At 41.2% G+C, this 22,006-nt stretch overlaps 3 protein-coding genes across 3 annotated transcripts in view; 2 read left to right on the forward strand and 1 right to left on the reverse strand.

The window, feature by feature from the left end:
• The first annotated feature begins 206 nt into the window (after positions 1-206).
• On the forward strand, positions 207-7,654 carry itm2ca (integral membrane protein 2Ca). Its single transcript, XM_080460472.1, has 6 exons — positions 207-656; positions 2,240-2,383; positions 2,488-2,676; positions 5,290-5,400; positions 6,247-6,397; positions 6,582-7,654. The coding sequence occupies exons 1-6, from the start codon at positions 564-566 to the stop codon at positions 6,671-6,673; spliced, it is 780 nt and encodes a 259-aa protein (XP_080316598.1). The 5' UTR covers positions 207-563; the 3' UTR covers positions 6,674-7,654.
• Positions 7,655-7,907: 253 nt separating this feature from the next.
• On the reverse strand, positions 7,908-11,196 carry LOC308107362 (lysophosphatidic acid receptor 6-like; the record flags this gene model as incomplete). Its single annotated transcript, XM_080459682.1, has 1 exon — positions 7,908-11,196. One exon carries the CDS (start codon positions 11,194-11,196, stop codon positions 10,315-10,317), a length of 882 nt encoding a protein of 293 aa, XP_080315808.1. The 3' UTR covers positions 7,908-10,314.
• Positions 11,197-13,865: 2,669 nt separating this feature from the next.
• Positions 13,866-22,006, forward strand: part of prss16 (serine protease 16) — an 11,177-nt gene continuing 3,036 nt past the window's right edge. Inside the window, exons 1-12 of the mRNA XM_080460559.1 lie at positions 13,866-13,984; positions 14,185-14,360; positions 15,513-15,612; positions 17,372-17,501; positions 18,328-18,451; positions 19,396-19,473; positions 19,763-19,810; positions 19,903-20,022; positions 20,962-21,126; positions 21,298-21,439; positions 21,530-21,709; positions 21,894-22,006. The exon at positions 21,894-22,006 is cut by the window's right edge and continues 42 nt beyond it. Coding sequence (XP_080316685.1) covers positions 13,924-13,984; positions 14,185-14,360; positions 15,513-15,612; positions 17,372-17,501; positions 18,328-18,451; positions 19,396-19,473; positions 19,763-19,810; positions 19,903-20,022; positions 20,962-21,126; positions 21,298-21,439; positions 21,530-21,709; positions 21,894-22,006 — 1,437 coding nt within the window. The 5' untranslated portion in view covers positions 13,866-13,923. The remainder of the gene's footprint in view (positions 13,985-14,184; positions 14,361-15,512; positions 15,613-17,371; positions 17,502-18,327; positions 18,452-19,395; positions 19,474-19,762; positions 19,811-19,902; positions 20,023-20,961; positions 21,127-21,297; positions 21,440-21,529; positions 21,710-21,893) is intronic.

Genomic DNA, 22,006 nt, shown 5'->3' on the forward strand with positions numbered 1-22,006 from the left:
CACTGTTGGGAGCACATACATAAAAAGCAAATCAAAACGTGCAGGAAATTCTTTAATAGTGTGCTTTGACTTTTGTTAAAAATTCGGCTCACCCGAAAAAAAAATAAATAGCCGCAAAATTTCCCATAGATACAAAGTGGATGGGAGAGGCACCTCATGGAGGAGATTAGATCAGGTGACAGGTTAATCAGATCACGTGACGCAATAATGACAACTCGTGACAAGAGGCAGACACACAAAAGTGAAATTTTGCAGTCTTTGATTAGTGTATATGCTTTATTAGAGATCTGGAACTTCACTGCAGAGAATTGAGCGGACTGGCCCTTTTATAAAAGCTGATCTGGAAGAGAGAGAGAGAGAGAGAGAGAGAGAGAAAAAAGAAAAAGCCAGCAGCAGCGACAGCGGCACACTTCCGGTGGGTAAGGACGAAAACAGAAGCAGCCCAGCAGAGAGATCAGAAGGCGGCCCGTCGACCAGTCGAGGAGGACTCGTTTGGAGAGAGAGGTGGGCAGCTACCTTTAAACTCAGAGCACGGAGGAGGAGGAAGATTCTGCAGCGAGGCCATGGTGAAGATCAGCTTCCAGTCTGTGGCGGGACAGAAAGTGGAGAAGGAGGGCGATGGCGACAAGACCGAGATCCTCATCCCGCATCCGCTGGTGGGTTGGAAGCGCGTCATTCTCATTCAGATGGTTGATTAAGAAAAAGAAGAAAGAGAAAAAAGAAAGATGCATTTATGTGTAACGTGACGCATGCATGCATTCATGCTGCACCTGCATGCACCTGCAGCCTCAGCGGGGGGGAGGGAGGGAGGGGAGGGGGGGGTTTGATAGGATCCATCGCCATTTGGTCGGAAACAAAACATGTCACTGCTGCGCTGTTTCCTCTGCGCCAGTGCGCGCAGTGCAGGTTATCACTGTAAATGCATGACCTGTCTTTGTTCAGGACTACAGTGTGGATCATTTGATTAAGAAAAATAATGCAATTTAATCTATAATCTGATTCTTGTATTTGTGTCTATTGATGGTAGTGGGTTTTTCTTTTTTCATTGTTGTGCTGGTTCAAATTGACCCCTCTTCCCTCCCCTGCATCAGACACCGTTCCCAGCTTTAAAAAAAAAAAAAAAAAAAGCACAAAATGCGGAGCTTCAGCTGACAAAATGGCAGATGGGTTGCTGTGGTTTGCAGTGCATGCAAGATAATTTATCAGAAAGAAGCAGAGCGGTGCAGTCCTGAACTTTGCTGTGACAGCAACCGATCGCCCCTCATCAAAGATACATGCTTCAGCCCCGGTGATCCCCTCATGGAATATAGATGGAGGGGAGAGGAGCATGCATGCAAAGTGAGGATTGCAGGAGTGCAAAGCCGCAGCTGCTGAAATTTGCCTATGCAAATGTATTTAGGAGAGGGGCCTCATGATGTGGCACGCTCTCAGCTGGCGTGAAAGAGCCTTAGTGGGACCGGAGAACACAAAGAAGTCACAGAAATGTGTCTGTTCGCACATACACTGTTCTCTCCTTGTCCTCGTCTACCCTCCGTCTCCAAGATGCCCCCTCAAAGAACAGTGTGTGACACATGAAACTCTGCTCGTACGCACTGTCCTGGTATCCGTCTGAATGTGTCCGCCAAGCAGCGTGGAAACAAAGCTTCCAAACTCTTTTTTTTTCTTTTCCAAAAACACTTGCTCCTACATGGATTCTCATCATAATGTCTTTGAAGTTGTTTCTCTATGCATGCAGTCATTGTTTCTTCCTGTCAAAGCTCTGGCTGAGAATAGCAGCCTTTTGTTGTCTGTTTCTCTCCGGAGCTGCTTTTGTTTTGTTGCGCAGGATAAATTATTATTTCACCTTTTCGTTATGCCTCCGGCGAGCGCTGAGCCGCTCTCTCACCGTTACTCATTATTGTTGTAAATAGAAGCACCGGATGAGGGGGCTACTATCAGTGTGTAGCGCCACCCTGCCAACGCAGGTTTGGCACCGACAGATGGGCTGCGAGACTGGAGGCGTCTGGGAAGATTACTCACCATCTCAGCTGAGTTTTTATTACCAGGCTCGCCTTCATCCCTTCCTCTGGCCGGGCTCAGCACGTCTGATTCCTGCTCCAAATGCTTCTCTTTTTTTTTTTTTTCTATTTTAACAGTTAATTCAGATGCTTTTCAGCTTGTCAGAGGACATTCTGTAATGAGATTTACTATAAGTGCTTGTCAATGTCTCCCTTAATTGTTCTCGTATCGTTTGTTCCAGGATGAGGACGAGCTCGTCCTGCCCTTGCGGCCAAAGAAGTCTCCCCTTAATGGCCTGTGCTGCCTGACATTTGGTCTGGTGGTCTTCATGGCCGGCCTGGTCCTGGCTTCCATCTATGTATACCGCTACTACTTCATACCTCACGTGAGACCTCACTATGCTGCAATGTTGTTATTTTCCAAGTTTGCCGTTTGGATCAAGTCCTGTAAAAACTCGCCCCCTGACGTCAGTATAATGTTTGCGTGCAGATCCCAGAGGAGAACCTGTTCCACTGCAGGGTGCTCTACGAAGACTCTGTGTACGCGCCTCTGCGGGGGCGTCAGGAGCTGGAGGAAAATGTCGGCATCTACTTGGCCGACAACTACGAGAAGATCTCCGTCCCCGTGCCTCACTTCGGCGGCAGCGACCCCGCTGACATCATCCACGACTTCCATAGAGTGAGTGTGCGCTCGTGCTTAAAGAGCGGAGACGCCACACAGTTTATTCTTCACGGATGGCAACTAGTTACCACTGTTTAGGAATTCACAAACTATAAGGTCACTTCTTCTGGAAAAAAACAAAAGGTGTTGTCATGTTCTTGCAGATCACAACAGTGTCAGCGATTCAGTTGAAGCTGTTCTTACCCGAGCTCTTTGTGGGAATGAAACAAAACCACTGTGACTCATTTCATTTACAAGGCAGCGTATCTTCATACGCACAGACAATACTATGGAAGGGCTGTGTGTCCATTCTCTGAAACAGTGGGGGAAAAAATGTCTACTCGCTGTGGAAACGACAACAAGACTGTTTGTAGTAATGTGTCGCACTGCGCGCCGGCTTTTCATGAACTGAACTCTTGAGTCCTCCAAGTTGCCCTCAGTTCACTCTTTGACTGCTGAGCTGAAGGTCGAGGTTAATACACGAAAAAAAGGACTCATACTGATGTAACATGTAAAGCTTGTGAAGTGATCTCAATGTCTCACAGGGTTTGAATATTAAGACACAAAAATCTTTTGTTCCTGTCTGGCCTCAGAGGGAGGAAGAGGAGGATCTTGGCCGTGATTGGCTCATCCCAGTGTCGGCGATGATAAATGGGGCCAGTCACAACTCCATAACACCCTGCAGCCTGAGGTGTAATTCTCAGAGTGAATAATGGATTGATCTACTTGTTTACTGGTCAGTTGTCAATATTAAAAAAACAAAACAACAACCCGCTGACTAACAAACCTTGGACCGATGCCGAGCAATGCCACATGACCTGGTCTGGTTTATTTGAAGGTCGGTGCAGCGCTGTGGGGGTCATGGATATTCTCGAGGGCAGTGTGTCAAATTCTAATCCTGGAGTCGTCGTAGTTTAGACGTCTCTCTCTACTCTTAACACACCTGAGTCTGAAATGTGTCATCATACGTCTGCTATGAAACCAACTGCTCACTTCCATCAGCAGTTTGGGAGCAGTTAAAAACCTCTGAAACAAGAATGGACGAGGACACATCACTTGTTCAGACTGGCGTGATAAGTGCAAACCCACTGAAGTGATCACATAAGGGAGGGATGAGTTTATATTTTTCTTTTCTCGAAGCATTTTCACTAGCCTTCGTAACTTCCTTCGTTTACTGAAATCGTAACTTGTGGTTTCGAAATTCTTCAGTCTTCCGCCTAATCAGCAGAAACTTGATGTCCACACATCCTCAGAATGCACTGTTGTGCAACATTTGCTTGTTTTCCCATCGCAAGAGACGAGACGGATGTTCTGGAAAACACATTATGTGTAGTTTTCACTGCTGGGACAGGGAATGTGGGAGTTGATACCTAAAATGTGCAAACTATACTGAATGCAGAGCTTATGTGTTGGGGGACACATTTGCAATTGTGGAAATTTGTCTTTTTCTTTCCTGCAGCTTCCATATCACCTTCTCAATATTGTGTTTGTTCATCAAGCAGTGTCGGTATAAAGATGTCATTTGGAGAGAAAGCTTTTGGCACGTAGAGGATTTACAGAGTTAAATTATTTATTAGAGCTTGCCTGACAATAGATTTCAAGGAATGCTGCAAGAGAAACCCCAATATAATGAGTAGCCTCATGAATCACTTGAAGAAATCGTTCTGATGTGATGTAAAAGTTGTTTATTTCCTGAATTCTGTGCTTATTTTAAAGAAGCAAAGCCGACACTCGCCAAAAAGAAACATTTGTCCCGTATCCAAGTTCCTCCCACCAGACTTCTGTATGTGCATGCAACCCTGTCCGCCTGCTCCTGGGCAAGCATCTGTGCTCCTCTTTTGTTTCTGGATCACTTGCCCTGTGGCTTCCTGAGCGATTTGCATCATGGTCAAAAACGTCTCCCCAACCAATTGAATCCATGTCACCTTCCTACGCCACTCAAGTGACGCACCGTTGAAGGTTAATGGACTTGACGTGAGGTCGAGCCTCAGGCTGTTTAGTGTCTCCTCGTTGTCAATCCAAGAAGAGAGAGATGGTTTTTTGTTGTTGTTGTTGCAGGGATGTTCAGACACTGAATCGAGAAGGTGAAGAAACATTCTTGATTCCTCGGCTGAAATGCCATCCCACTGATATGATACGAGTTATGATTGGTCTCAAAAGTCAGGCAGATTTAAAAAAAAAATAAAATAAATGTATGTCAAGAGGTGGTGCAGAAGTATTTCAGTGTTCTCATTGAAAATTTGAGCTGCACCCTACAGAAGTATGATTTCCCCCACTGATGGGGAAATATCCTGCCCACAGCTTGAACAATGAGGTCGGCTTGCTGCCACACTCGGTATAACTCGGTGTAAGCAAATGTAAAGGCTACTCAAACTCATAGTGTCAGTATGTTAATATAACTTTTTTGTGATTACAGCAGTGTTGGTGAAACATTTCATTTTATATCCGAGATATTAAGATTTAGGCCTGATTAGTGTTTTTCTGCCTCTTATAACATGAAAGTCTGTCTAAATTTTGGGCAATTTTTGATGGCAGCACACCAATTTTAACAGCAACTTAATTTGTATATAATTACCAGGAATTGTTGCCGTCAAGTAGAGCTGGAAATTGATAAATTGCCTTATTTTCCAGGGACTGACGGCCTACCATGACATCGCCTTGGACAAGTGCTACGTTATTGAGCTGAACACCACCATTGTGATGCCGCCGCGGAACCTTTGGGAGCTTCTAATCAATGTCAAGGTAACGAGACTCTTGACTCGGCCACATTCACGAGCACCATTTTACGAAGGGTCCTTCAAAAGTTAACAAGAAAAACACACGATACAAGTGATTCTCTAAGGCAGCTGTGTAGAAAAACCGACATTGAGACTCTGTTTAGAGAAAAAGTGAAAATGCCTGTTTTTTTTTTTTGTTTTTTTTTTCAGAAAATAATCACGTTTACACGACAACGTTTTGAAAATGATGCGCGATTAAACGGAAATATAGCAGCCTTTCAGTTGCCTTTTCCCCTCCATTTCCACGGAGACGGAGTTGGAGCCGTTGTCAAAAAAGTTGCGTTTTCAATGGCTCTGAGCATCGTTGTCGTGTAAACAGACACCCAGAACGCAACAAAAGTTTGCCGTTTTCACTTGAAAACGTTGTCGTGTAAACAGGGCCTTTAAAGTAATCGAGCCCCGACCTGACCGGACTTGTAATCACACTTTTCTCCACTAGTCTGTGTATTGAGTTCCGTCAGCCTCCATTTATTTTCTTCAGATCTACAATATAAGAAACCCGCCGATGCTGAGGTTTATAGATTAAACAGCCGACCAAATGGCGAAAGTTCTCTGTAAATGTCTAAAAGAGGAGTTCATGTCCTTTATGCACAGAATTTGCTGTGTGCATTTCAAACGTTGCATTTCTGTCTTTACTAGTATTTAAATCACTGTCGAGCCAAATGCTCGGTACATGTTAAGATGTAGGATGTTTTGTTTTTCTCTTATGATTAGTCACATGACCCCCCTCTTTATACTGTTCTGGAGCATCAGCTCCTCTCCTAAGTATTCCCCACTGAGTATGTTATTCTTGTGTCTTTACCTCCTGCAGAAGGGAACATACTTGCCTCAGACCTACATCATCCATGAAGAGATGGTGGTGACGGGCAAAGTGCACAACCTGCGTCAGCTGGGACCGTTCATCTACCGCCTGTGCAACGGGAAGGACACGTACCGCCTGAACCGCCGCCTCACCCGCAGGCGTAAGTTGTAGGACTTAATGAAAAAGCTTTTAAAAAGCTGATTAGTGGTGGCGCAGGCCTGTGCGTTTTGTTTTTGGAACCCAGCGATGGAGCTTTATTGTTGAAGGTATTCTCACATACTGATACTGAGCGACATTTGCTGATCCTCTCTTATCTCTGTCGCAACCCGCTTTTCCTCATGCAGGCATCAACAAGCGCGAGGCGAAGGACTGCCACCACATCCGCCACTTCGAGAATACATTTGTGGTGGAGACTGTTATCTGCGACGAAGCGTGAGCGCGACCGTCATCCGTGTGATTCCCACCACCCCCAACCCCACCCAAAGGCACATCTCTGGCCCCCCACCTCCCCCAGCCACTGTAGCACCCCCCCCCCCCCCCCCCTCTGTTTATCTGGTCACGTCTCAGTTGCACTTTTTGTTTTTATTTGATTTGGAAAGGGGAACTTTCTCTGTTGTCCCCATAGGTATTATTTCGTTTTGAGTGTGATGCAATACTAAGCGTCTGGTTCTATCACAGGATTTTCCATGTAGCAATGTCCTCGAGCCAATACTGAACCATAATTTCCAGACCTGTGCTCTTCCTCACTGGGGATTAGTCGGATGGTTACTGTTGTCAGGAGAGACACACCAAACGCCATGTGTACTTAGTCGTTTTGTTGTTTTTGTTTTGCCCTGGAGGTTACTTTGTGGCTCTTAGTTCAAACAGGCATCTGTGCAAAAACAAGTCTTTTCTTTCCTCTGTTTTGAGTTCTGCTTCTCATGGTCACTGTAATGTTAACATGTAATTGCCGATGACTTGCTTGCCTCTTTTCCTCTTGCCTGTCTATTGAGTCCCATCTTTCCTTCCTGGTACATTAAAAGTTCGACAAGCCTGCTTTGGGGCATTAGAGTGCATTCATTTGTTAAATAATTCTGTATTTCTTTAGATGGCTTTTTTTTTTTTTTTTTTTTTTTTTTTTTTTTTTTTTTTTTTTTTAATTAGGCTTTTCCTCCCAATTTCACTACATTTATGAATCATTTCACTGTAATCTTTAGTTTTTCTTCCTGCATGTGTTTATCTATAAGAGGAAAAGAAAAAAAAATGGTACTCATAGAATGTTTTGTAAAACAATGATTAAAGCCTTAGTCCAGAGTCAGAGATTGGACTAAAGTCAGTACATCTGAAAGGGAGCATATTATATCATATGTTAGCTTCATAAAACTAACTTTGATCTGTATATTTTGTCTGCCAACAAACTGTCTGTGAATAAAGTAGTAAAAATGATCCACTCATGCTTTGCTCTTTAATGCTACATGATAAACCCACCTAAAATAATTTGGAACTTAATAGGCTCAAGGATTTCAAGGCTTCCGATAACATGAACAACTACGGGCACATATTCAGTTTTTGGAATCTGAAGTTATCCTCTAAACGCATTCTTTTTTTGAGAAGAGACCTTGAGAAAACTACACATGCACAGGAAGAACATGCAATCTCTACGCAGATGGAGCCCAAACTCAAACCAGGGGTCAAGTCAACTTTATTTACAAAGCACATTTTTTTGAAAAATGACCAAACTGTTTCACAGTTCATAAGGAGCTAGAAGACGATCTGTGAGGAAATAAACGATGCCACACATCTACTAGAACTGAAAGCCAGAAAATGCGCACGTGTCTTCAGAAGGCACTTGAAGGTATCGGGAGACTGAGCAGTTCTAATTTAAAAGCTGCGCGAGCCAAACACAAACACACGGAGGAAAAGAGCGCATAAGGAATTTGACATTTTTGACACTTTGACGTAATCTTGGTTTTTCACATTTCCATCACACATCTGACGAGCACCAAACCTCTACTTGCACCACATTCCAACGCGTGAGCGAGGACCCGTTCAACGCTGCTATTTATTTAACATTGTCCTGTCATATTGACATTTTATCTCCTATGCTATTTGTTCTGTTTTTGTTTTTTTCTGTGTGGAGCCATGTTGCAACAAATTGCTTCAGGGATTGATAAAGTATTTCTATTCTATTTGAAACCTTTATGATGTATAATAGTAACATTAAAAGTTGCCTAAATAAAGCATTTTGTTTAATCGATAAATCTTTTTAAAGAATCCAAGGAATTTATTTTCCTTGAAGCATTATTGATGTCAGCTAAGCAAGATTACAATAGAATTTATTTTTCATGCATAACCAACTTTCAGACTAATTTCTTGATGAGAAAATGAGGCAACAAACAACAATGCAAACATTCAAACTTTGTTAAATTGTAGCACATCCAATCCATTGTCTTTTATAGTCTGGTTTATTATTGCTGCAAGCTGTTTGGATCCACAATAGAATAGAACGCCTTAGACTTCCTGTGTTAGTTACATACTTTCAGTATTAAGAGTTTGGTCGAATTTTTGACTTTTTTCATCACACTAAAGCAGATTTCATCATGGTTAAAGGGCTCTAATAAACTCCCAATGAAATCAGTAAAAAAAAGGGTGTTTTAATAAAAAACATGGTTTGCCCTCTATGTGTTTCTTTTCATCCCGATTTCTTATCAAATCCAAATGGAAAAGAAAGAAATTCTTGCTGAGAAAAGGCACATATCTGATCTCTGACCCCTGACCTTGGACCCCCTGACCCCCTGACAGCTGACCTTTGCGCACTGACCCCCTGACCCCTGACTCTCGTAGTGTAGCAGCATTATGGTGCAACAAACATAATTTAGTTTTTATAGTGTAAACATCTTTTTTCAATTACAACAAATCAGGATTTTCTTTCCCCACTCACTCAAAAATACACATTGTTCTTCCATAGAACAGCATTGATTGACCCCAAACCAAGAAATCCATCTTATAAATAATGTTTGAAATGTGATTTTGTTTTTGAGTATGGTTTGAATTATTATCGTGTTTGTTGTTGTCTGAGTTTGGATCTTCTCCTTCGAGGCCGCGCGCTAAACATCAGACTGAAACATGCGTCAATGCTGCATTTAAAGAGACGAGTCAACAAAAAGACAGCCGATGCTCCTCCTGCCAGTCCACTGCGCCTAATTGCATTTGTAACAAATACTTTTGGATCATCTCAAATCTGCAGAAGGGGTAATCCAGATCTTTACAGTCTGCTGTGGGATTATACTGATGCCCCGCCATCTGGTGGAGCCTTGGACCTGGTCTCCACTATTAAGGCATTCGCCAATAAGACAAAAGCCTGAGACACATAAAAGGATTCATGACATGCAAAGCCCGTAAGAGGGTCAAATGAAGGTAAAACCAAAATAAATGAAAAAGGTACGATTAGAAAAGCAGGGTGTTACACTAAGCAGTGTTTCCACTATTGTTTGACATGCATACACACCAAACGTTCAACCCCAAATGTTTTAGAAATTAATAAGATAACTGAGACTGTATCTTATTCATCTTAAACATGAAGCAATAATGAGGAAACCGTGTCTTACACATGATGAGGAAACGGTGTCTTACACTGTGGCTTGAAAACTGACTTCTTGTTATTTAACAACTTCACAGGTGTAGACGACCACAGCCATTCCCTTCTTTCATGAGAAAACTAAATATAATCGAATAGAATCTACCATGTAAATCAGCACAGAATAGACCCTCTAACCCTTTCAGTATTCGAAAAATATACAGCAATAACTTCAAAAGGCCTAAACATCAAACATCATTAAATTGTCAAGGAAGGAAAACAATTATTGGTGTTTCTCAATGTATTCGCTATTTTCTTTTGTTTCTTTATAGATCTTTGCTACAAATTGCTAAATGGGCTGTTTGTACCGATCTATTAACCGACAGGAAGCCTAGACCGCTGACATGTCAGTCAGAACAGTTTGATTTGACTGTTTTCTCAACCTCGTCATTACCCAGTAGCTTTCCCACCCGCCGTCACAGTTCTTTCGTTCTCTCGGCAGAAACAGATGGTAAGAGTCGTCATTGAGGGGGACCTCGAACTGGAAGTTCTTGTGCGGCGTCAACATCCTCCTTCTTCTTCCAGAAGCCGTCAAAGGAGAAATAATACAAGAGTGGATCCAGACAGCAGTTCACCGTAGCGAGACATACCATTGGCTTGAGTTCAGGAGTGCTCACCAGAGGCAGACTGATCGACATAGGCAAGAAGCACACGGTGAACATCACCAAGTTCAGGACAAAAATCAGCATGACGTTCACCTTGTTCTTAACCCTTGCAGAGACACTGAGATGAGTGCATAAAGTCCAAAGCACCATAGCAGTGCACACGATGTTGACTGACAGCATGGAGACCACCAACACCGGCTGATAATAAGCGATGGCGCCTCCTGTTGAATTCTGAATGGGTTTAAACGAAAAGCATCTGGGCACAGTGCCATTGTCTGGTTGTCTTGGAAAGTACATGTATTCAGGAATATTCATTACCAACACAAACAGCCAAACAAGAGTCACAGCTTTCCACGCATTGGACGACGTCCGAAGACACCGTGACCGTAACGGGTACACCACGGCCAGCAGCCGGTCCACACTGATGAAGGTGATGAAGAAGGTGCTGGAACGGATGTTATCTCGGAAAAGTACACTGATCACAGTGCACGCGGTGCTGTTCAGAGGCCAGGTACCTGTGGCGTAAAAGTAGACCCTCATGGGCAGAGAGGTCACCAGCAGCAGGTCGGAGATGGCCAGGTTCACCATGAAGACGATGCTGGGTGACTTGAGGCTGTGGTGGCGAAGCAGAACCCACAACGACGCCACGTTCAGAGGCAGACCCAACACCGCGATGCAGCCAAAGATCAGCGCGTAGGCCACGTTTCGCTCAGTTTCACCTGCGTTGGTGCCGTTCATGTTCCCGTGATGAAAATAACCCACGGCAGAGCGCGCTACCCGGTGAGTCGTCCTTCTGCGTTTCGACTGTGTATGTGGAAGACAGTTTAATATGTCATAAAGGTGCAACAGGAAGTTCACATGACTCGTCTCAAGAGTTGTGGTTAATGTGACGATAAAGGAGCCACTTGAAATTCTCCTCCCTGAGCCCACATGAATGAAGTGATATTTAGAATGTTTCCATGGCTGATAGTTCAGAATTGACAGAAAGATGATGGAATAGTTCTGCTAATTTAATTGTACCAGCCGAAGTCAAAAGGGTCTACAACCCGTGGCTCTGCAGCCCCTCTCTGCAGTGGCTGCATGAAGCTTTCACAAAATATTATCTTCATAAACATTTTTACCTTATGTGTCTTTTCTTTACCCACCAGACGTCTTTTCAAACTGGAGTCAAACACGCTAAAATGGACAGAAATGTCAAAAAAAAGCTGAAACCAATTTAAAAAAATGTCAAAAGGAAAAACCGTCCAAAATTGCTACAAATTGTTGACATAATAATAAAAGGCATCTAAAAAAAAACAACAAACAAAAACAGATGAACAGATGAAATTTCAATGCAACACAAGACAAAGCAGATAAACATTACAACTCGATGAGCTGTATGATCAATATATAGGGTGATCAAGTCTGGGGCTCCTGATGAATTTTATTTGTCGGAAAGTGACAGAAGCAACACTTTTGGTCATCAACGTTGAAGGAATTTTGCCTTTTAAATAAAATGCACATAATGAATGATTGTAATGTTGCAGGAGATGATTGTGTGTTTTCACCCTTCAAAGAGGGTTCATACAAAAACAAGCCAATGCTTCATATGGCTTTACATACGTAAAAAGCCGGTGTTGTGGAGATAAAATGCACTGCGTCTCTGAAGCTGGAAGCTTTATTGTCGTTTACAGACGAGAGGAAGGCAGAATGCAACGTCAAGCAGAGAGCCGATCCTGACTCAGAGAAACACTGGTCCTGCACGATCTGCAGTCTGCAAGTGAGCGAGAAACTGTGAGACTGCTTTATCTGATGAGAGACCATAGTTGTGTGAGAAAGTAAAGTCAAGGACGGATGTGTCTGTGCAAACAGGAAAAATATTCATTGTGCATGCGCAGGAAGAAAATGCAAACTCAGCAATTAAAGGCCAGAAATTGGTACCCTGACCGTCCACGAAGCAGCTCCTGCAAAGTATTCAAACTACAACCAGTTTTAATTGTTTTGAAATCAAACATTTGACTGCAAAGTTGAACTGTCAGCAGTGGCGTTGTTGATGTTTGTATAGATTGTTTTTAATCTAAAACAACAAAATGCATTTTTGTGTCCTAAAACTGAAAAATGAATTATTTTTCTTTTGTTTGTAACAGATGTTTTATTGTAAAGGCGACCCAAGGTGTTTCTAGCTTCATAAATTGTACAAAAATATGCAGTCTGCATGCTGTGATCATTTTTTTTTTAAAGATTGAACTTGCCAGTAGACATAATAATGAGTTCCAACATGTAATAAAAACCCCACATTATCATGTTACATTTTTCAATGATAAAATTATTGGTGATTATTACAGTTATTATTTAAAGGTCATGTGTGGCTCCTTATTATGAATGTCCTAGGTTTTCATCAAAACTTCACATCTGAGTATCACCTTTAACTTAATCTGGATTAAAAGTAGATTTTCCCACAGCAGGATGTTGATAGTTTTTCCTTTTGCGCAATAGAAACCAAGAGCAGAGCAGAGAGGAAACCTCAACATGACGTTATAGTGCCAGTACACCCAGCGTGTGTGTGTGTGTGTGTGTGTGTGTGTGTGTGTGTGTGTGTGTGTGTGTGTGCGCGTCTTCCTTCACATTTCCAATTAACTCTCCTCCTCACGTCATCATCTCAATGTGTTCCTCCTGGATCTCCCCTCAGAAACCTTTGCTGCCACTTTGAGACTTTTGACCTCATCCCTGGTGCTCGAGTCTCCATTTGGGTCCCGTCCTGGTCTGTGACAGATGGTTCCACTGCTTGTTTGAAGACAAGCACACTCTGCTGGCATGGCTCGCTCCACTCATTGTAACCCATAATCAACACAACGCTTCATTTCATGACAGCATATACTTAACTCATGAGTGATCTACTTATTGCCTCAGTCAGATAAAAGCTAAAGAGTCTTTCTCTTTATTACTGCTACTGTTTGCATTTCAAAAGCTCACGTCTGAGCTTGGCTCCAGCCACTGGGCCGTCGGTTTCCCTCTCCTGCTGAGTGATGTTATTTTCATGAACCAAATTTATTAGGTGAAGTTCACATGTTGGGGGTTTTTACTATTTTTCGTGTACATTTGATCTGTTTTGATAGAGTATTACATTAAGAAAATCATCGTCTTTATCAGTGATTTTGCTGCAGAATGTCTAATTTTGTAGCTTATTATATGGATCATCTGTGTGAACTTTATCAAAGCCGACGCTTGTCGTTGCTTGTACAGGCTGAAGCAGAACGCTAGATGGAAAAGCATTGCAACTCAATGCTGAATTAAAAAGCCATTACAACGCAAAAAGATCCAGTCACATCACCTGTCTGATGCTCTGTTTTGCTGAGCTGTTAATGTAACACACACACACACACACACACACACACCCTATATAACCCCTGTTCCAGAATGACACCATCACCCTGATCTTCGCAGAGCGTTTTGAATTCACGTTCAACTATCCTGATATGCAGGAAGATGTTCTTCTCACCGGTGTGCTGTCTCGTCTCTCTGCTCCTCTTCACCCTCGTTGAACCAGGTAAGCTGATGCAAATGAGATTTTCATCGTTTGAAGAGTGAGCAAGCAATTCAATAAACAAAGCCCACAAGGAATCACAAAATGAAATAAAATAAAAATAAATATCAAATCACAAGTTGAGGCGACTCTGCAGATCGCAGTGCTACTGTTTTATGTTTCGATTTAATATTTTTGCTTCCTTCTAACATGCTTGCTGTTAGGCCGAATTCTGAGGACGATGAAGGAGCGTGTGCGAGACGTCCAGCTGCAGAAAAACAAGCAGGTTGTCCAGAAGCTTCTGGCTGGAGGACAACGACCTTTCAGGCATGTGAAGGAAGCCTGGATCGACCAGCCGCTGGACCACTTCAACCGACAGGACATCAACACCTTCCCTCAGGTTCAGACAATCATTACAAGTCTCTAAAGATCAACTAAATTGTTGACTTCTTTAACATCAAAATCTGTATGGAACAAAAACTCTGAATGTTTCCCCTTTGCTTTAATGCATAGAAACACATATGAACATTTAATTCTATGTAATCTCACAAAAACACAGTAATTTGAAATTTACGAGTAAAATGTGAAATTTATGCCATTTTTAATGATGCCTAAAGGGAAAAAATAGGACAAGTGTAGTCAGTGTGTCTCATTATATGTTATTATAACTAAAAACATAACATATAGTTTGACTTGATCCCCCCCCTTTTTTTAAGTTTTAAGTTCAAAGTTTAAAAAAAAACCCAACTAATGTCCGGCTCTATAACTTATTCTAATATATATATATTTTTTTTGGTTTGCCAAAAGCTTAGTTTAGACTTGCCTCAAATCAATTCAGAGACAAACACTAACAAAAACAAACAATTCTTGAAATTAAATAAAAACTAAATATCGCAGTGAGGAAACTTCAGGCACCAAATTGTGGCTGATAAGTTGTATTTAATGTTCTTCAGATAGAATAATCCATCAACAACCTGTTCAGGCACTTATTAGTTCTGGAAATTAAAAAACATTAACAACATGTTTTTTTTTAAATTTGTATTTCTTTAATTTCTTTTTTATAACTTTCATTGTCTGCGTGTGCACAGTGATCACTATTCAAGTTTCTTGTTTGGTTCATTTTCAAACAGAAATGAGGCCTGGAGATAGATTGTAAATACACACTCAACAAAACGTACGTAATTCTTCGACCTCGTGAACTCGGATGTCGTCGCATGTTATTTCTCAGAGCTGTTTTACTGGCAGAATGTTTTGTTGAACTGCGGTTTCAGCTCAGGTCACGTACAAAGGTCCTCCTGTCGGCTCTCTATCCAGAGAAATCCATGCTGGGAGGATCTTTTCTCCACACTGCCGTTACAGGAAGTCGTTCCCTGACAACATCAATTGAAACGTACAGTTCGCTCACGCAGTCATTTCAGGCTGCCAACTTGCAAATGAGTCCACGGCAGCATTCAGGAGAGGATGACTCACACTGAAGACATGAGTGGCTCTGCCGCTTCTCCGGGTGAATCGAAACCAAACTCATTTTTTTTTCTTTCTGTGACGTTTCCAGAAGTTCTTTGTGAACGAGGCTCACTGGCGCCGCCCTGATGGACCAGTGTTTCTCTACATCGGAGGCGAAGGGCCCATCTTCGACTTCGAAGTTGTGGCAGGTAAACGCACGTCTGCACCCGTTTGTCCCCACAAGCATCAGAGCCCAACGGAGTCCTCGGGTGTCAGGGAAAGTGAACTCGGTGAAGCAGCGCTAAGTGTCGGAAACACGATGCCTGTTTGCAAGCACAAGCGAAGAAAATGCTGGACAATTAAAATCCTCACAGTGTGTAGACTTAAGAGAGTTGTGTGGCGTTCAAACACAGTTAAACGGACCAAAAAAGAAATACTTTTAAATTAAATTTAAATGAAATAAATTTTGTCCCACTATGTAAATAATAATAATAAAAAAAGTTAAAGAATTGGGTATATTTTTGCAGATGGAGATCCTGTCACCTGCACTGCTTTTATGTGCTTGTTGTATAATCTGCAGCACTTATTATTATTATTATTATTATTATTACATTTTTTTAGAAATATACAAATAATTTTAATGTAAATGGAATATTCATTGATATGAAGAAGCTTTGCCTAAACATAAATGCCATGTTTTACCAATTAATTATCTTATTCATGCGTTCTATGATCATAAGAAATTTTACAATAGAATAGAATAGAATAGAATAGAAGCACTTTATTAATCCCAGAGGAAAATCTGCTTTGAAAATGTGGCTGTCAGCACAGCTCAGGGAGCAGTTTGTTGATAAAGATTGAATTTTAAATGATAAACTGAAAGCGAGAAGTCGATAGACTTTATGTTGCAAATTAAATAACCTTTTTTTTGCTCATTTGATCAAACACAATGATGAGTTCATGGAAATCATAGAAACCACACTGAAAGTGAACCACTTCTGCTTTTAACTACTCAGTCATTCAAATAAAACCTGAAGTCTTTGGTCCCTTTGCTTGGTGAAAGACACGGTTTATTAGAGATCATCTGATTTTATCATCAGATATTATCAAATTAATGCTCAATTTTGAAAAGTGTTCAAAATTACAGTGTCATATTTACTCACAGCACCCAATGCAAATTTGCAAATTTGCAAATTTCTCCACATGCGAGATAAATAAAGGGATATCTTATCTTATCTTATCTTATCTTAATAGATCCACTTTATAGTATTTCCTGCAATATTTGTTGTTAATAACACAAATAAATCTATGGACAGCAGTGCCGGGTTGTGTATCAGGTATCTCAACAAAACTTATATCCAATTTCGGGAAAGTCTTTTAAGCTATAAATCATTAGAAATACTGGATATGATTTCAGTCACGTTTTACATTTGTGCTGATAAATCACTGGCACAAAGTGGTATTGGGTCAACAAATGTGTTTATCTTTGATTCTATGTGAGGAAAAAGAAACAGAACAATAGCTTAAGATCTTACAAGTAAAACTAAAATCACTTCGACAGGGGCCGACAATTTTACATTCCGAGTTCATGAACTGTGATCTATTTACCATTTTCAGATGATTGAGATATTTCAATAATCATCTCACTCAGCAGTGGATTTATTGCGACAATGAGAGATGATAAACATATTTAGCTGCAAGTTAAGAGGCCGTTTTCCCGTGTTTCCATGTGCCACGTTTTGTTTTGAAAGAAAAAAAACCCAAACCCTGTTTGTCTCCGTCTTTAAAGTGTAAATGCTTCACGCACCTTTTTGTCACATGTATCCCCAGATTTAAAGCTGGGAAATACTTTGTAGTAACACAAGGTGGTCACTTCGTAGTGTACTCTAGTGTATTACTTGCGAGGATACATTGAGCCAGTGTTACTGAACACGTTGAATCTCATCTGCTTGCAACACGTTCTCCCAGGTCACCATGTTGACATGGCGGAGGAGCACGGCGCTCTGATAGTGGCTCTGGAGCATCGTTTCTATGGCGACAGCATCAACCCAGACGGCCTCAAAACAGAGAACCTGGCAGACCTGAGCAGCCAGCAGGCGTCAGTACACAAAATAGTGTGTGTTTTATATGTGTGTGTGTGCTGAAATGCGTGCTTTCTCTCATTGCATATGTATGTGCGTCTGCCTCCTTAGTTTCTCTTGCTATTCAGTATTACCTTTGTTTTGCACCGGCATTGTCTCAATTGAATGATCGTTGCTGGATTCTTATCATAGATATGGGACAGGAGGCCCTGCTCCACCTCCCAGTCAGTTGACTATGACTAGATACAGATAATGTAAACAAGACAAATTAAATAGCTACAAAACAGACTCTGATGTAAACTGTGAGTCTAACAGGCCAGATACTTCCTGATATAAATACTTTCAAGTCGTCTTTGTTACAGGTTGAAACAAGAAAAGGTGTACTGACTCTCCCTTGAAATAGCGTCTGAATTAATCACTTCCTCTCACAGCTCACTCTTTGCTCTTTGTCTCCTGACTCTCTCTCTTACTTGTGTCTGAATTACTAAAGGACACCGTGACTCATACCTTGTGGCTCAAGTCCTGTAAAAGCACTGACCTGTACACACTCATATTACACATTTTCTACCTTTACATTGTGCATCACGGGCAGCTTTCCCTCCATTAGTTTCATCTCAGTTGTGATTTTGCAAATGGCAGATGGCAAAATGAGACCTGTGGGGTAGCACTGGGGCGGGTTCTTCTTCTTTGGAGCACTTTGGAGGCGTCAGCTTTATCAATCAAGAAAATCTCCCTTGAATAAAAACAAGTGTGGGCATGTGTTTCCACCGTCGCCTTTCCACATGTTCCTGTGTGTCTCTGCATGAACCGAGAGGACTAAACTTCTCCATCTCTTCGGTTCAGGCTTGCTGACTTGGCGGTTTTTCACCAATACATCAGTCAGAACTTCAACCTGAGTCACGGGAACACGTGGATCAGCTTCGGGGGCTCGTACTCCGGAGCTTTGTCCGCCTGGTTCAGAGGGAAGGTGAAGTACAATGTCCCCATATACATCGGGTCAAGAGTTTGAAATGGTCAAAAAAGGTGTCGCACAACATTCTTGTGTCGAGTGCAAGACGGTCAAAATGCTAAATGTTTTTAGGTTTATCGGGTAAAAGTCATGTGAATGTTGAGCGAGTGACGGGTTGTATTCATGTGCTCTCATCAGGTCCAGTTTTCACCTTGAGTTTTCACATTCCTGCAGTTCTTGTTCCAGTTTATTGTGTTTTTCAAGTCAATCCAGTTAAACAGGGTCTAAAAAGGCTTTGCTCAAGGTCATGACCTCTCTTACCTGATGTCGTGATCTTAAGCTCTTTAATGTTGATAACCTCTGTTAGAAGTAAATCATCTTTTATAGAGAGAATTACTGAAGGAGAATAGTTCATGAAGGCTTCTCCTTTGTTCACACCATGAAGGAGATAAGCATGCTTCTGCTGACGTTAACTGAAACTCTGTATGAATCAGTTACCTGCTTTCAGAAGGTTCAAACTTCACTATAGAAGTTTTTATTTTATTTTATTAACAACATGATGTCTGGTTCTATATGAGAACAATCAGATATTCCTTGATATTATTTTTTTAACTCATTATTTCTGTTCTTGGAGAGATTTTCCACCAAATATAACAAAGTGACGTCTCAGTACTTCTCTTGTCAATTAATGTTAGCCTGTTTTAGAGATAAAAAAGAAACTCTAATTTTATTTCTATTTATGAGTAATTCACATAAAGATAAACACATATTAGTGGGGTTTGTTTCTCAGTTTAAATTTACGTATGCAAATGTTCGTAAGATGTGGTTAATATATTATACACTGAAAGCATGACTGGAAAGTGCAGTATATGAATGATGCTGCTTGTATGTTTCATTAATTCTTTTTTTTTTTTTTTTACTTCAGTCACCATTCTGTCTGCTGCTTTTGCCTCTCTTTTCAGTTTCCTAATCTGGTGTATGGAGCTGTGGCCTCCTCTGCTCCGGTCAAGGCTAAACTGGACTTCTCTGAATACAACAAGGTGAAACTCTCACTCACAACATTTGGTTTCATCCCATGTTTTAAGATCTAATTGATAACCATACAAAGAAATGTGCTTTTTTTATCATCATATTGATCTTTTCCTGCATTAATACACTTCAACGAAAGTTTCTGAATTGTAAACTCACAGATATTTACCAACCTTATTAGGTTTGATTGCGCCATTATTTATTTTTTTTAACATACAAAAGTAATCCTTGTTCAGTGCTGAGTGAAATAATATGAGTTTGCCTCTCACCCACACGCCTGCCTCTCCCCCTGTGTTTCAGATTGTTGGCTTGAGTCTGCTGAAGGAGGCAGTTGGTGGTTCGGAGAAGGTGCGAAGTTTGCCTCCTGTCAGTGCGCCTCGTCCGACTGTCCTGTCTGACTATTTCCTGCATTAGACTCTGTCTTATTATTCCTCCTGCAGTGTCTGGCTGAAGTACGAGATGCGTTTTCTGCTGTAGAAGCAGCTCTGATGGGGGGAAACGTCAGCCGGGTGGCCCTGGACTTCAACTGCTGCCAGATCCCAAAAGATTCTGATGATCAGGTCCCGATGAGAGAAAATTTGCTTATCAATTCACAACTTTTCCTCCAGATTTGATTTAACAATCCAGGCTCTTTTTTTTTATTTTTATCTGAGTTCATTTAAATCTTAAAGACAAATATTGATTCACACTTTTACAGCAATTTCAAGTCAAAATTAAAAAGAAAATGTCACTTCGTGTTGATCCCTCTTCTGGCTGAATAAGTCAGACATGTCAATCTGCCCATCTCTTAAAACTACTTATACCTTTTATCCTTCACATTTAGATGAATATTCAAACTATTTATCTGAGTAACTTATCATTTACTTCTGAGTTATTCAAAACTATATGTTGTTTTTCTATTTTAGAAAGAGAACTTTTTACCTTTACAACCCATGTATCCACTTCTTGAAGAAAAATATCACAACCAAATATAAAGCTTTAGCTCATTTTACTCTTGGTATATGAAGCTACAGTTATAGCTTCAATACTCTATTTTAAGATGATTGATTTAACATGTTTTTCTAAGTTGTTTTTTTTCCAGCGATGTACCTTTTAGATTTCAACCTTTAATCACCAGTGTCCTATTGCCAACTCCTCTTTTACATATTTTAACCACGCGTCTGTTATTTTATCGCTATATGAATAACCTCTCATCATTTTAAACCTACTAACTTTCATTTACTTAAATATGCTATGACGTGTTGACTGGTGTCTACCACACAAACCCAGAAAATATAGATAAATAAATATATACATAAATTAATACATTAACAAATTAATAGTGCCAAAAACTTTGAGTTATTTTATTTAATTTGATATTTCAAATAATGTTTTCCAATAGTTTACAATGCTCTGACAGTGTGTTCACATTTTACTTTTTAATTTCAATACTTTCTCACTCCCAATGCAGAGTAAATGCTGATCAGAGCACAAGCTTATTTTATTATTTTTATTTTCAGGTTGAGTTGATGCAGAACCTGGCTGACATTGTGATGGGAACCGTCCAGTACAATGAAGAAGGAGTGTTACTGTCTATTAAGGAGCTCTGTGACCTAATGACCAGCAGGAAGGAGAAATATGAGGAAGAAAAAGAAGCTTACATCCGCCTTGTTGAACTTGCTGAGGTATGAAGAAACCCCTGCGATCGTCTCATACACAGATATGACCACCAGATGTCACCATCGAACCATTTTCACAACCCCTTGCTTGTCGTCAAGCCACAGTTGAACAGATATTTTCTATCTCGCATGTCCCTCTTCTCTACATGGTGGTTTGTTTGTTTGGGCACGCTGCAGGTTTACCTTTCCTCCAGTGAGGAGCGATGTCTGGACATCTCCCGTGAGAAAACAGTGAGGAATCTAATGGACACGACTCTTCACTCGAGGAGGAGGGCGGAGAGACAGTGGACCTACCAGACCTGCACTGAGTTTGGCTTCTGTAACACAAAAACACCTGAAACCAAACATGCGTGTTGTCAGCCTTCATTCCCAATATGACCTGATCCCTTTCTCTGATCCATGTGTGCAGATCAGACTTGCGAGGATGCCACCTGTCCGTTCTCCGGGATGATGACCCTTCACGCTCAGACTCAGCTCTGTGCTGTGGTGTTTGGCATTTCCCAGCATTCCCTGCCCTCACACATTGCTTTCACAAATTCCTACTACGGAGGCCACGACCCTCACACACACAGGGTGCTTTATGTCAACGGTAAGAGCACAAGTTTACGACACACAAAATCAACAAATTACCCAATGATGACAGAGTATTAGTGGGTTAGGCGGTGGGTGTATTATTTATTTATTTTTTGAGGCTTTGAAATCCTGTAAAATAACTTCCTCCTAATCCCTGATTAGATATGAAAACACTGTTATCTGTATTTTTGTTTCCACAGGTGGAATTGACCCATGGAAGGAGCTCTCTGTGGTCCCGGACAGAGCCGAGGGAGGAGAGGAAGCTGAGACCGTCTTCATAGAGGACTCTGCACACTGTGCTGACATGTCGAGC

This window comes from Lipophrys pholis, assembly GCF_963383615.2.
Source record: "Lipophrys pholis genome assembly, chromosome: 3".
Classification (NCBI taxonomy): domain Eukaryota; kingdom Metazoa; phylum Chordata; class Actinopteri; order Blenniiformes; family Blenniidae; genus Lipophrys; species Lipophrys pholis.